Raw genomic sequence first — 14376 nt, 5'->3', positions numbered from 1 at the left:
TCCGGCATCTGCTGATGCAGTATATTCTAGCTAATATTTTGTTATAATGTAGTTATCAATATTAAATTTTAGTTCACAAATCTCTGAGGTGAGGAAAAGTCTTTAAAAATCCTTAACTAATGCAGAGCCTGAAACAATCCCTATAGTTTTTTGACAGCCCAAGTAATTTAATCAGTAACGTTAACCAAATATCCAGTAGAAATGGCTTTTACTTTAAGTACAAATATAAAATGTATAATAAATTTATCACCTTTCTAAGAAAAATTCTTAGAGATACTTTCAAAAATACCCAAGTCATTTATATACTGTAAGTAAAAATCATTACTTCTACTAAATAAACAAAACAAAAACCCAAAACTGTTGTGTTCCTGGGTTCTTAGTTTTGAAATGAGAAGGAAGAAATATTACTCTCTCACCCTGCTCCTGGGTCCCAGGCACAAGGTAACATTCTTGCTCTCAAGTGCTCCCTGTAAGACACCTGCCACATTGGGTTAACTGCTCATCCAGTCCCCTCCACAAACCAGAACCTCTTCCAACCAGAGACTACCCCTGTTTCACTTTCCCTCAGTTTCTGGCAGCCCCTTTCTGAGGCAATACTGCAGCATGGAGTCTGGAGCACAACTGCTTAGAATGGCATCAGCATTCCAAAACTTACGAGCTCTGTGAACTTGGACAAGTTATTTAACCTCTCCAAGTCTCAGTTTATCTATAAAAGGGGACAATAACAGTACCTACCTTTCAAGCGTTAATGGAGGACTAAATTAGTTCATTCCTGTTACGTGCTTAGAACAATGCCTTGCCCATGGTAAGCATAATAAATGTTAGCTGTCTATTATTATTGTTATTATTTTACTACTACTATTCTGAAATACTTGATTCAAGGAGATAATTAGGTTACAAGTAATTAAACAAATTAAATACTTCAGTTTTTTAAATTATTTACAATTAAAAGTCAAGTAAGTTTTTTTTGACTTGAGAGTGGGAAATAATACTGTTTGTGGAAATATAGATTGATTCTCTGGAAAAGAATTTGGAAAGAGCTAATCAGACTTTAAAAGATGAAAGTTCTTTGGCCCAGGAATTTCACTCACAGGGATAATATAGACATAAGAAGAGGACAGTCATCGTAGCATTGTTTATAAAGGCCCAAAAGTTATAAAATTATTAATAATCTAAACAGCCAACAGTAGGAAAGTAGTTTAAAATATTATGGTGTAATCATATACCAGAATATTATTATGTATTCATCAAAAAAGATGTCATAGGTATATTTCTTATTGATTGGAAAGATATTCACAATATTTTGAGTAAAAAAAGCGAGTCTCTAAATAGTATGTGGAGTTTGAAATCATCTTTGATAACAGAATTTTCAGGATTTATGGAAAGTTCTAGCAAAATAAGTGTCAGAGAGAACAGTGATTGTAACTCTGCATATTAGATTTCTGAGTATTTTTTTTATCAATTTCTATTGCCTTTTTTCTAATTTCTCTAAATAAGTTTGTATTACTTTTATAATAAATTTTTAAATAAGTATGGCATTATAACTAATATTTTCTTCCTCACTCATCTGTATTTTCTACTTTTCTGTATTAAACATATATTACTTGTGCAATAAGGGGGAAATGTTATTTTTTTAAACTAAATTGTCAAACAAGGTTGGTTGTTTCCTGTAACCAGGAAACTTGAATCCTATGCAATTCTTGAAAGTTTTAAGACAATTCTGCATGTTCAGCTACAGACCTAAAAGGACCTGAGGAGTCCAAATTCACGATGGAGACTCATACTCAAATGTGGAAAGATCTGAAATCTTTAACTCATCTATCACTAAAATACTCACAAAGAAAGTCTCGTAATGTATTTCCCTATTCCTTCCTTTAATATCATCAACTTGTTGACTAAAGGGAACACAGTTTCTGGATCATATTCATTTATCCACTAGGAGTGGGGACAAGTGAAAAGGGGATGGAAGAGACAAAACACCCCAGTAAGAACTAATCAAATATATCCTTAGATAATACTGAAAAAATACTTGGAGGTTAAAGTGAAAACAAATTCCTTTGTTTTCAACAAAATGTTTTCATCCAATAAAATGTTTAATGTCTCTGAATTTGGTCACTCTGGAAATCAGATAGGATTACAATGGATTCTGCAAGCAAGTCAAAAAGATTATGACTAGGGTCCACAATGCCAATGGATTATGGTTGTATGGATCGTTCGCTGGCTTGGCAAGAATGCTTTAGAAGAAAACTCTTTAAAACTTAAATCATGGCTTTAGTTTGAAGACCTGTGTGAATGCTATAAGGCTTCACCTGTAGACTCCAGATGTCCTCGTGTTTTACAGCATTAACCGGCTGCTTCAGGAACAGTGGGTTTCCCTCAGAGTAGAACTCCCTCAGCTTCAGGTCTCGAAACTTTCAAAACAAAATAAAAACTTCACTACACAACAAAATAAACTTCATTTCTGAGCCTACATCTTCAATAAAATTAGACTAAAATTACTTTATTTATGACATATTCCACATTAGTATTTTAACAGCAGGGTGTACTCTAGTTATTAGAAGCATAAGAATCTTTATGTTGGCATGGATGGCAATGACCTTAGAGGTCACTTGTGACATCCCCCATACTAGACAGCTGAGAAAAGTTGTTCAGGATCAGAGAATTGTTAGTAATAGAAGAGAGGTTAATTAATAAAATGCTGGGAACAGTTTGCAAATAATACGTTTGTTAGGAACCAAGTATGAAGAAAAATAACACTCTAATATACACCAAAAATCTAGGTCTCAAATACTGTCTTATGATCCATTCATTTATGATCAGTGAGGAAGGTAAGGGAAACAGAGGAACATCAAAAAAATATCATTATATTGAAGTACAGTTGATTTCTCTGTTGTGTACAATGAAAATAAAAAAGAAAAATATATAATTCACAAGGATATTGAATCTTCTATGAAGAAAACCTAAATTCAGCTGGATTCTACCCCTTGAGTAGAAAAAAAGTAATTCTCTTATGTTCATATTATATCTTTTTGAATTATGTTTTTCTCAGGGTATATGCCCAGCAGTGGGATTGCTGAGAAAACCATAATTCAAAAAGACATACATACCCCAATGTTCATTGCAACACTATTTATAATAGCCAGGACATGGAAACAACTTAAATGCCCATAGACAGATGAATGGATAAAGAAGGTGTGATACATATATAGAATGGAATATTACTGAGCCATAAAATGGAATGAAATTGGGTCATTTGTAGAGATGTGGATGGACCTAGAGACTGTCATACAGAGTCAAGTAAGTCAGAAAAAGAAAAACAAATATTGTATATTAATGCATGTATGTGGAATCTAGAAAAATGGTACAGATGAACCTATCTTCTGGGTAGGAATAGAGATGCAGATGTAGAGAACGGACATGTGGATATGGGGGAGGGAAGGGGAGGGTGGGACAAACTGGGAGATTAGGATTGACATATATACACTACCATGTGTAAAATAGATAGCTAGTGGGAACCTACTGTATAGCACGGGGAGCTCAGCTCAGTGCTCTGTGATGACCTAGATGAGTGGGATTGGGCAGGGAGAGTGGGAGGTCCAAGAGGGAGGGGATATATGTATACATATAGCTGATTCACTTCGTTGTACAGAAGAAACTAACACAACGTTGTAAAGCAACTATATGCCAAAAAAAAAAAAAAAAACTGTGCCAACAGAAAAAAAAAATTACACCTTGACTCCCTTGAGTTCACATGACTTTGAGCTCATGTGGTTTTCAAAGTTAAACTCATTTAGGGAGTTACTTTTCTGAGACTTAGTTTCAGCTGTGAAATGGGGACAATAAGACCTATCTTCAGTGGTGTGCAGATAAAACAGTTCTTTGGAAAGAAAAAAAAAAAAAGCCCTGATTTGTGGCATGCTTTGATTCTATGGTGTAAATACTCCTACCATAGCTGATTCCAGTCACTGAACACAGAGTTGGGAAGAGATGTTGAAAATTGGTTCTTGTGAGCCAGGATGAGGTAGCGGCATTACACCACTGCACCTCACAGTTATGGAAGAATTAGAGATTTCCTTGACTTCAGCCCATGGTTTGAAACACAGCACTCAACAAATTAAAAATAATTGATTTAAAACATCTTTCCAGGGCATCATGTCATCAAGTCTAAATGTCTCATGAAATTTCTACAACATAGACAAGGTTTAAAAATAAAATAAAGAGTTTAAGGCTACATTGGAATCACCTACAGACATTCTGACTTTCTTAATTCAGTTTCCTATGTTATCCACCAACAAGGAGCAACCTAGAGAGTTGAACCTAATGGTAGCCACAAGTCAGTGCTGGGTGTGCTGAAATGAAAAGAGCACTTCTTCTGCTTAATGGAAACATCATTTTTTCCTTCTGGCTCTAAAGAATAACATTCTATAATTTATACCTTAACTCACATTCCTTTTATAAAAATATGATACAAACTTGACTAACTTGGTATCTGCAAAAGCATTAACATATGTGAACCTCATTTCAAAGTTGACCACAGTTCAAAGGGCATACATTTTTCTTTAGCGGTCATGTTTCTCTTCCTTCAAATCCTATCACTATTCTTCCATCAAACATGGTAGTGAGAGCTTCGAAGCTGCGGAGGACTGCACAGCAACGGGTGCGGAGGGCAAAGCGGGGAGATTCCCGCACAGAGGATCGGTGCCGACCGGCACTCACCAGCCCGAGAGGCTTGTCTGCTCACCCGCCGGGTCGGGCGGGGCTGCGAGCTGAGGCCGGAGCGCAGGGAGAGGACTGGGGTTGGCGGCTTGAACATAGCCTGAAGGGGTTAAGTGCACCACAGCTAGCCGGGAGGGAGTCCGGGGAAAAGCCTGCACCTGCCGAAGAGGCAGGAGACTTTTCCTTCCATCTTTGTTTCCTGGGGCGTGAGGAGAGGGGTTTAAGAACGCTGCTTAAAGGAACTCCAGAGACGGGCGCGAGCCGCGGCTAAAAGCGCGAACCCCAGAGACGGGCGCGAGCCGCAGCTGAAAGCGCGGACCCCAGAGACGGGCGCGAGCCGCGGCTGAAAGCGCGGAATCCAGAGACGGGCGCGAGCCGCGGCTGAAAGCGCGGAATCCAGACACGGGCGCGAGCCGTGGCTGAAAGCGTGGAATCCAGAGACGGGCGCAAGCCGCGGCTAAAACCGCGGACCCCAGAGGCGGGCGGGAGACGTTAAGGCTGCTGCTGCCGCCACCGCCACCGAGGGGCCTGTGTGCGAGCACAGGTCACTCTCCACACCCCTCTTCCGCGGAGCCTGTGCAGCCCGCCACTGCCAGGTTCCCGGGATCCAGGGACAACCTCCCCGGGACAGCGCACAGCGCGCCTCAGGCTGGTGCAAAGTCACGCCGGCCTTTGCCACCGCAGGCCCGCCCCGCACTCTGTGCCCCTCCGTCCCCGCCGGCCTGAGTGCGCCAGAGCCCCCAATCAGCAGCTCTTTTAATCCCATCCTGTCTGAGCAAAAAACAGACCCCCTCCAGCGATCTACACGCAGTGGCAGGGCCAAATCCAAAGCTTAGCCCTGGGAGCTGTGAGAACAAAGAAGAGAAAGGGAAATCTCTCCCAGCAGCCTCAGAAGCAACAGATTAAAGCTCCACAATCAACTTGATGTACCCTGCATCTATGGAATACCTGAATAGACAACCAATCATCCCAAATTAAGGAAGTGGACTTTAGGAGCAAGATCTATGATTTTTTCCCCTTTCCTCTTTTTGTGAATGTGTATGTGTATGCTTCTGTGTGAGATCTTGTCTGTATAGTCTTGCTTCCACCATTTGTCCTAGGGTTCTATCCGTCCATGTTTTTTTAAAATTTTTTTTTAATAATTAATTTTAATAACAATATTATACTTTACCGTCGTTCTTTCTTTCTTTCCGTCCTTCCTTCCCTCCTTTAGACAACGAATCATCCCAAATTGAGGAGGTGGTCTCTGACAGCAAGATTTAGGATTTTTCCCCATTTACCTCTTTTAGTGAGGGTGTATGTGCATGCTTCTGTGTAAGATTTTGTCTGTATAGCTTTGCTGCCAACATTTGTCCTAAGGTTCTTTCCGTCCCTTTTTTTTTTCTAAATAAGAATTTTTTAATTCAATAACTTTATTATACATTATTTTATTTTTACTGTATCTTCTTTCTTTCTGTCTTTTTTCCTTCTTTCCCTCCTTCCTTCCTTCCTCCCTCCCTCCCTCCCTCCTTTCTTTCCTTCTTGCCTTCTTTCCTTCTTTGCTTCTTTCTTTCTTTCTTCCTTCCTTCCTACCCTCCTTTCCTTCTTTCTTTCCTCATACTTCTACTAATTCCCTCTACTTTTTCTCCCTTTTATCCTGAGCCGTGTGGATGAAAAGCTTTTGGTGCTCCAGCCAGGAGGCAGGGCTCTGCCTCTGAGGTAGGAGAGCCAACTTCAGGACACTGATCAACAAGAGACCTCCCAGCTCCACGTAATATCAAACGGCGAAAATCTCCCAGAGACCTCCATCTTAACACCAGCACCCAGCTTCACTCAACGACCAGCAAGCCACAGTGCTGGAAAACCTATGCCAAACAACTAGCAAAACAGGAACACAACCTCACCCATTAGCAGAGAGGCTGCCTAAAATCATAATAAGGCCACAGACACCCCCAAACACACCACCAGACGTGAACCTGCCCACTAGAGAGACAAGATCCAGCCTCATCCACCACAACACAGGCACTAGTCCCCTCCACCAGGAAGCCTACACAACCCACTGAACCAACCTTAGCCACTGGAGACAGACATCAGAAACAGGAGGAACTACAAACCTGCAGCCTGCAAAAAGGAGACCCCAAACACAGTAAGATAAGCAAAATGAGAAGACAGAAAAACTCACAGCAGATAAAGGAGCAAGATAAAAATGCACCAGACCTAACAAATGAAGAGGAAATAGGCAGTCTACCTGAAAGAGAATTCAGAATAATGATAGTAAGGTTGATCCGAAATCTTGGAGATAGAATGGACAATAGATTGGACAAAATGCAAGAATCAGTTAACAAGGACCTAGAAGAACTAAAGATGAAACAAGCAACGATGAACAACACAATAAATGAAATTAAAAGTACTCTAGATGGGATCAATAGCAGAATAACTGAGGCAGAAGAACGGATAAGTGACCTGGAAGATAAAATAGTGGAAATAACTACTGCAGAGCAGAATAAAGAAAAAAGAATGAAAAGAACTGAGGACAGTCTCAGAGACCTCTGGGACAACATTAAACGCACCAACATTCGAATTATAGGGGTTCCAGAAGAAGAAGAGAAAAAGAAAGGGACTGAGAAAATATTTGAAGAGATTATAGTTGAAAACTTCCCTAACATGGGAAAGGAAATAGTTAATCAAGTCCAGGAAGCACAGAGAGTCCCATACAAGATAAATACAAGGAGAAATACGCCAAGACACATATTAATCAAACTGTCAAAAATTAAATACAAAGAAAGCATATTAAAAGCAGCAAGGGAAAAACAACAAAGAACACATAAGGGAATCCCCATAAGGTTAACAGCTGATCTCTCAGCAGAAACCCTACAAGCCAGAAGGGAGTGGCAGGACATACTGAAAGTGATGAAGGAGAAAAACATGCAGCCAAGACTACTCTACCCAGCAAGGATCTCATTCAGATTTGATGGAGAAATTAAATCCTTTACAGACAAGCAAAAGCTGAGAGAGTTCAGCACCACCAAACCAGCTTTACAACAAATGCTAAAGGATCTTTTTTAGGCAAGAAACACAAGAGAAGGAAAAGACCTATAATAACGAACCCAAAACAATTTAGAAAATGGGAATAGGAACATACATATCGATAATTACCTTAAATGTAAATGGACTAAATGCTCCCACCAAAAGACACAGATTAGCTGAATGGATACAAAAACAAGACCCTTATATATGCTGTCTACAAGAGACCCACTTCAGACCTAGAGACACATACAGACTGAAAGTAAGGGGATGGAAAAAGATATTCCATGCAAATGGAAACCAAAAGAAAGCTGGAGTAGCAATTCTCATATCAGACAAAATAGACTTTAAAGTAAGGACTATTAAAAGAGACAAAGAAGGACACTACATAATGATCAAGGGATCGATCCAAGAAGAAGATATAAGAATTGTAAATATTTATGCACCCAACATAGGAGCACCTCAATACATAAGGCAAATACTAACAGCCATAAAAGGGGAAATCGACAGTAACACATTCATAGTAGGGGACTTAAACACCCCACTTTCACCCATGGACAGATCATCCAAAATGAAAATAAATAAGGAAACACAAGCTTTAAATGATACATTAAACGAGATGGACTTAATTGATATTTATAGGACACTCCATCCAAAAACAACAGAATACACATTTTTCTCAAGTGCTCATGGAACATTCTCCAGGATAGATCATATCTTAGGTCACAAATCAAGCCTTGGTAAATTTAAGAAAATTGAAATTGTATCAAGTATCTTTTCTGACCACAACGCCATGAGACTAGATATCAATTACAGGAAAAGATCTGTGAAAAATACAAACACATGGAGGCTAAACAATACACTACTTAATAATGAAGATATCACTGAAGAAATCAAAGAGGAAATCAAAAAATACCTAGAAACAAATGACAATGGAGACACAACGACCCAAAACCTGTGGGATGCAGCAAAAGCAGTTCTAAGGGGGAAGTTTATAGCAATACAAGCCCACCTTAAGAAGCAGGAAACATCTCGAATAAACAACCTAACCTTGCACCTCAAGCAACTAGAGAAAGAAGAAGAAAAAAACCCCAAAGCTAGCAGAAGGAAAGAAATCATAAAAATCAGATCAGAAATAAATGAAAAAGAAATGAAGGAAACAATAGCAAAGATCAATAAAACTAAAAGCTGGTTCTTTGAGAAGATAAACAAAATAGATAAACCACTAGCCAGACTCATCAAGAAAAAAAGGGAGAAGACTCAAATCAATAGAATTAGAAATGAAAAAGGAGAGGTAACAACTGACACTGCAGAGATAAAAGAGATCATGAGAGATTACTACAAGCAACTCTATGCCAATAAAATGGACAATCTGGAAGAAATGGACAAATTCTTAGAAATGCACAACCTGCCAAGACTGAATCAGGAAGAAATAGAAAATATGAACAGACCAATCACAAGCACTGAAATTGAAACTGTGATTAAAAACCTTCCAACAAAGAAAAGCCCAGGACCAGATGGCTTCACAGGCGAATTCTATCAAACATTTAGAGAAGAGCTAACACCTATCCTTCTCAAACTCTTCCAAAATATAGCAGAGGGAGGACCACTCCCAAACTCCTTCTACGAGGCCACCATCACCTTGATACCAAAACCAGACAAGGATGTCACAAAGAAAGAAAACTACAGGCCAATATCACTGATGAACATAGATGCAAAAATCCTCAACAAAATACTAGCAAACAGAATCCAACAGCACATTAAAAGGATCATACACCATGATCAAGTGGGGTTTATTCCAGGAATGCAAGGATTCTTCAATATACGCAAATCTATCAATGTGATAAACCATATTAACAAATTGAAGGAGAAAAACCATATGATCATCTCAATAGATGCAGAGAAAGCTTTTGACAAAATTCAACACCCATTTATGATAAAAACCCTGCAGAAAGTAGGCATAGAGGGAACTTTCCTCAACATAATAAAGGCCATATATGACAAGCCCACAGCAAACATCATCCTCAATGGTGAAAAACTGAAAGCATTTCCACTAAGATCAGGAACAAGACAAGGTTGCCCACTCTCACCACTATTATTCAACATTGTTTTGGAAGTTTTAGCCACAGCAATCAGAGAAGAAAAGGAAATAAAAGGAATCCAAATCGGAAAAGAAGAAGTAAAGCTGTCACTATTTGCAGATGACATGATCCTATACATAGAGAACCCTAAAGATGCTACCAGAAAACTACTAGAGCTAATCAATGAATTTGGTAAAGTAGCAGGATACAAAATTAATGCACAGAAATCTCTGGCATTCCTATATACTAATGATGAAAAATCTGAAAGTGAAATCAAGAAAACACTCCCATTTACCATTGCAACAAAAAGAATAAAATATCTAGGAATAAACCTACCTAAGGAGACAAAAGACCTGTATGCAGAAAATTATAAGACACTGATGAAAGAAATTAAAGATGATACAAATAGATGGAGAGATATACCATGTTCTTGGATTGGAAGAATCAACATTGTGAAAATGACTCTACTACCCAAAGCAATCTACAGATTCAATGCAATCCCTATGAAACTACCACTGGCATTTTTCACAGAACTAGAACAAAAAATTTCACAATTTGTATGGAAACACAAAAGACCCCGAATAGCCAAAGCAATCTTGAGAACGAAAGAAGGAACTGGAGGAATCAGGCTCCCTGACTTCAGACTATACTACAAAGCTACAGTTATCAAGACGGTATGGTACTGGCACAAAAACAGAAAGATAGATCAATGGAACAGGATAGAAAGCCCAGAGATAAACCCATGCACATATGGACACCTTATCTTTGATAAAGGTGGCAGTAATGTACAATGGAGAAAGGACAGCCTCTTCAATAAGTGGTGCTGGGAAAACTGGACAGGTACATGTAAAAGTATGAGATTAGATCACTCCCTAACACCATACACAAAAATAAGCTCAAAATGGATTAAAGACCTAAATGTAAGGCCAGAAACTATCAAACTCTTAGAGGAAAACATAGGCAGAACACTCTATGACATAAATCACAGCAAGATCCTTTCTGACCCACCTCCTAGAGTAATGGAAATAAAAACAAAAATAAACAAATGGGACCTAATGAAACTTCAAAGCTTTTGCACAGCAAAGGAAACCATAAACAGGACCAAAAGACAACCCTCAGAATGGGAGAAAATATTTGCAAATGAAGCAACCGACAAAGGATTAATCTCCAAAATTTACAAGCAGCTCATGCAGCTCAATAACAAGAAAACAAACAACCCAATCCAAAAATGGGCAGAAGACCTAAATAGACATTTCTCCAAAGAAGATATACAGACTGCCAACAAACACATGAAAGAATGCTCAAGATCATTAATCATTAGAGAAATGCAAATCAAAACTACAATGAGATATCATCTCACACCAGTCAGAATGGCCATCATCAAAAAATCTAGAAACAATAAATGCTGGAGAGGGTGTGGAGAAAAGGGAACACTCTTGCACTGCTGGTGGGAATGTGAATTGGTTCAGCCACTATGGAGAACAGTATGGAGGTTCCTTCAAAAACTACAAATAGAACTACCATATGACCCAGCAATCCCACTACTGGGCATATACCCTGAGAAAACCAAAATTCAAAAAGAGTCATGTACCAAAATGTTCATTGCAGCTCTATTTACAATAGCCCGGAGATGGAAACAACCTAAGTGCCCATCATCGGATGAATGGATAAAGAAGATGTGGCACATATATACAATGGAATATTACTCAGCCATAAAAAGAAACGAAATTGAGCTATTTGTAATGAGGTGGATAGACCTAGAGTCTGTCATTCAGAGTGAAGTAAGTCAGAAAGAAAAAGACAAATACCGTATGCTAACACATATATATGGAATTTAAGAAAAAAAATGTCATTAAGAACCTAGGGGTAAAGCAGGAATAAAGATGCAGACCTCCTAGAGAACGGACTTGAGGTTATGGGGAGGGGGAAGGGTGAGCTGTGACAGAGCGAGAGAGAGTCATGGGCATATACACACTAACAAACGTAGTAAGGTAGATAGCTAGTGGGAAGCAGCCGCATGGCACAGGGATATTGGCTCGGTGCTTTGTGACAGCCTGGAGGGGTGGGATAGGGAGGGTGGGAGGGAGGGAGACGCAACAGGGAAGACATATGGGAACATATGTTTATGTATGACTGATTCACTTTGTTATAAAGCAGAAACTAACACACCATTGTAAAGCAATTATACCCCAATAAAGATGTTAAAAAAAAAAAAGTGAAAAAAAAAAAACCATGGTAGTGAGTTACCCAGCTTGCTAACTTACTACACATAATATATCAGAAAGAAATTATCTTAATGAAAAGAAATTAATAAAGAAATTCATTAGCATGTGTTTTGCAGCAGGTAAGTTTCAATAACCTGAAGTCACACAATCTCTCAAAGTCCACTCTGAATATTCCCCAGAGCAACATTTTTTAATACCTTCCCTATATGCACTACTAGGTTTCCTGCCAGCCTAGCTTCTTAATAGAACAATATTCTTTGCTAGCCTCATCACTGCAGTAGCATAATCTCTTCTGCTAATAAAACGTTGTTACAGGGCTTCCCTGGTGGCACAGTGGTTGAGAGTCCGCCTGCTCATGCAGGGACACGGGTTCGTGCCCTGGTCTGGGAAGATCCCACATGCCGCGGAGCGGCTGGGTCCGTGAGCCATGGCAGCTGAGCCTACGCGTCCGGAGCCTGTGCTCCGCAATGGGAGAGGCCACAACAGTAAGAGGCCCGCGTACCGCAAATAAAAAAAAAAAATGTTGTTACAGCTTTTCAGAGTCTCTTTGCACAGGCTTACTCAAACTACCAGTGTTATGGGTTTAATATCAACGGGAACAATTTTGTCCCTCCCGCCCTCTCAGGGGTCTATGGATACTTTTCATTGTTACAACTGGGGGAGGGGGCAGTATTACTGGCATTTATTTAGTAAATACCAGGGATGCTGCTAACCATCCTACAATGCACAGGATAGCTCCCACAGCAAAGAATTATCAGTCCCGAAAGAGTGTTGAAGTTGGGAAAACTCTGGTTTAGAGGTATAAGGTCATAAACATTCAATGACCATTTATCTGGAAAGGGGACTTGCAGCTGAGGAGAAATGACGGTTCAAATGAGGGTTTTAATTTTTTTTAACGTGAAGACTTGATCATGTAGAAGGTAAGTACCAACATAGAGAAATTAATTTAGAGGAGAAAGGAATAATTGAAAGAGTAACGATCAGGTGAAGAACACTGAAAGACTTTTGAAAATTAACATCTTTGAATTATCCTCTCCTCCGCAGCCAGAAGATGCAGGCATGAATGAGTTTGAAGGTGTGGAATTGGATGTGAAGGAATCAGACATGATCCCTTCAATTTTGTCTTTGAAATAGAGAATAAGACCATTTGCTAATTGAGTTGTGAAGCAAGGTGTCGATATGGAAGGAGGTATGAAGAAGGTGGTGAAAGTATCGAATAGGTTTTGGAAAATGAACCTGGCATGCTACAAGCAAAAATATTATACAGGGGTGCTGAGGGAACACACATTTGTGGCAATCCCTGTCCATAGATTGTGTGCTCTCCTTTAACACCCAGCAGTCTAGATACAACATTAAGAATCTGCAGAAGTATATGTCAGAAAGCAAGGGCATGAGCTCATAGATATTAAAAAGTAACTGAATTGGACTGGGTCCTTTATGGTTTAGACCAGATAGAAAAAGAAATAGTACGAAGTTTCGATGGACTATGAGTAAAAGAAGATGTAGAGCGACATGAAGTCTCTGATCTAAAAGGAAAGATATGGCTATAAAGCAATAAGAGAGCTGGAACATAGGAGGAACCAGGGGTCAAACTGCCATACTGGACTTTAATTCTTCATATTTAGAGCAGCTGAAGATGATGTTGTGATCTAGACATGACTGTGATGGTGGTTTGCTGAACTGAAGACCTGAAAAGCTCATTAAAATCAAGGAACTTTGAGCCTAAGTTGTTTATATTGACCACCTTTACAAAACAACTTCTTGAGTAATGTTCTCAAATATTTGGCTGCCTACTGCACATCTTTAGATGGAAGTCCCACAATCACCATAAATTCTAACATTCAAAAGTTGAACACTAATTTCCCACAGTTTTCCTTGCTCCTTTCCCCACATCAAATCTCCTGCCATGTCCTGTCAATTCTACCTTCTTAAAACTTCTAGAATTTATCCTTTCTTTCCATCCCCCTATCCACCCACCTCCTCACCACCTCTGCACAATCTCTTCTCCTACTCCCTGACCCAGCCACTAATCCCTCTGGCTTGATTGAGACCCTCATTTTACAGGAATTATTGCAATAGTACTTATATTGGTCTCAGTGCAAACTTTTGCTGCCAAAGTGGTCTTTTAAAATGAGAAGCTAGTCAAAATACAACCTTGCTTAAAACTTTTCAAGGCTCCCTTTAGTCCACAGGATAAATTCAAAAGCCCTAGTATATCATACTTGGTTCTTCTTGGCCTGTTTTTCCAACGATATATCCTAGTAAGCTCTACTTTCACCCTTATACAACAGCCATCCTGTAGTACTTAGGGGTCTCATAAGAGGCCTGTGTCTTAACTTACAATTATTACT

The 14376-nt window shown here is 39.3% G+C and overlaps 1 protein-coding gene across 2 annotated transcripts in view; it reads right to left on the bottom strand.

Moving 5' to 3' along the window:
• The window catches only part of LRRC69 (leucine rich repeat containing 69), a gene marked incomplete at both ends in the record, with an annotated part of 99358 nt that overhangs the window by 23089 nt on the left and 61893 nt on the right, over positions 1 to 14376 (bottom strand). For both annotated transcript variants that reach the window (XM_082858691.1, XM_082858690.1), the window contains one exon: positions 2310 to 2411. In XM_082858691.1, coding sequence (XP_082714817.1) covers positions 2310 to 2411 — 102 coding nt within the window. The remainder of the gene's footprint in view (positions 1 to 2309; positions 2412 to 14376) is intronic.

This window comes from Leucopleurus acutus (assembly GCF_964270905.1).
Source record: "Leucopleurus acutus genome assembly, chromosome: 17".
Lineage (NCBI taxonomy): Eukaryota > Metazoa > Chordata > Mammalia > Artiodactyla > Delphinidae > Leucopleurus > Leucopleurus acutus.
The sequence above is the reverse complement of the archived record's forward strand: the minus strand, read 5'-3'. Positions and strand labels throughout refer to the sequence as shown.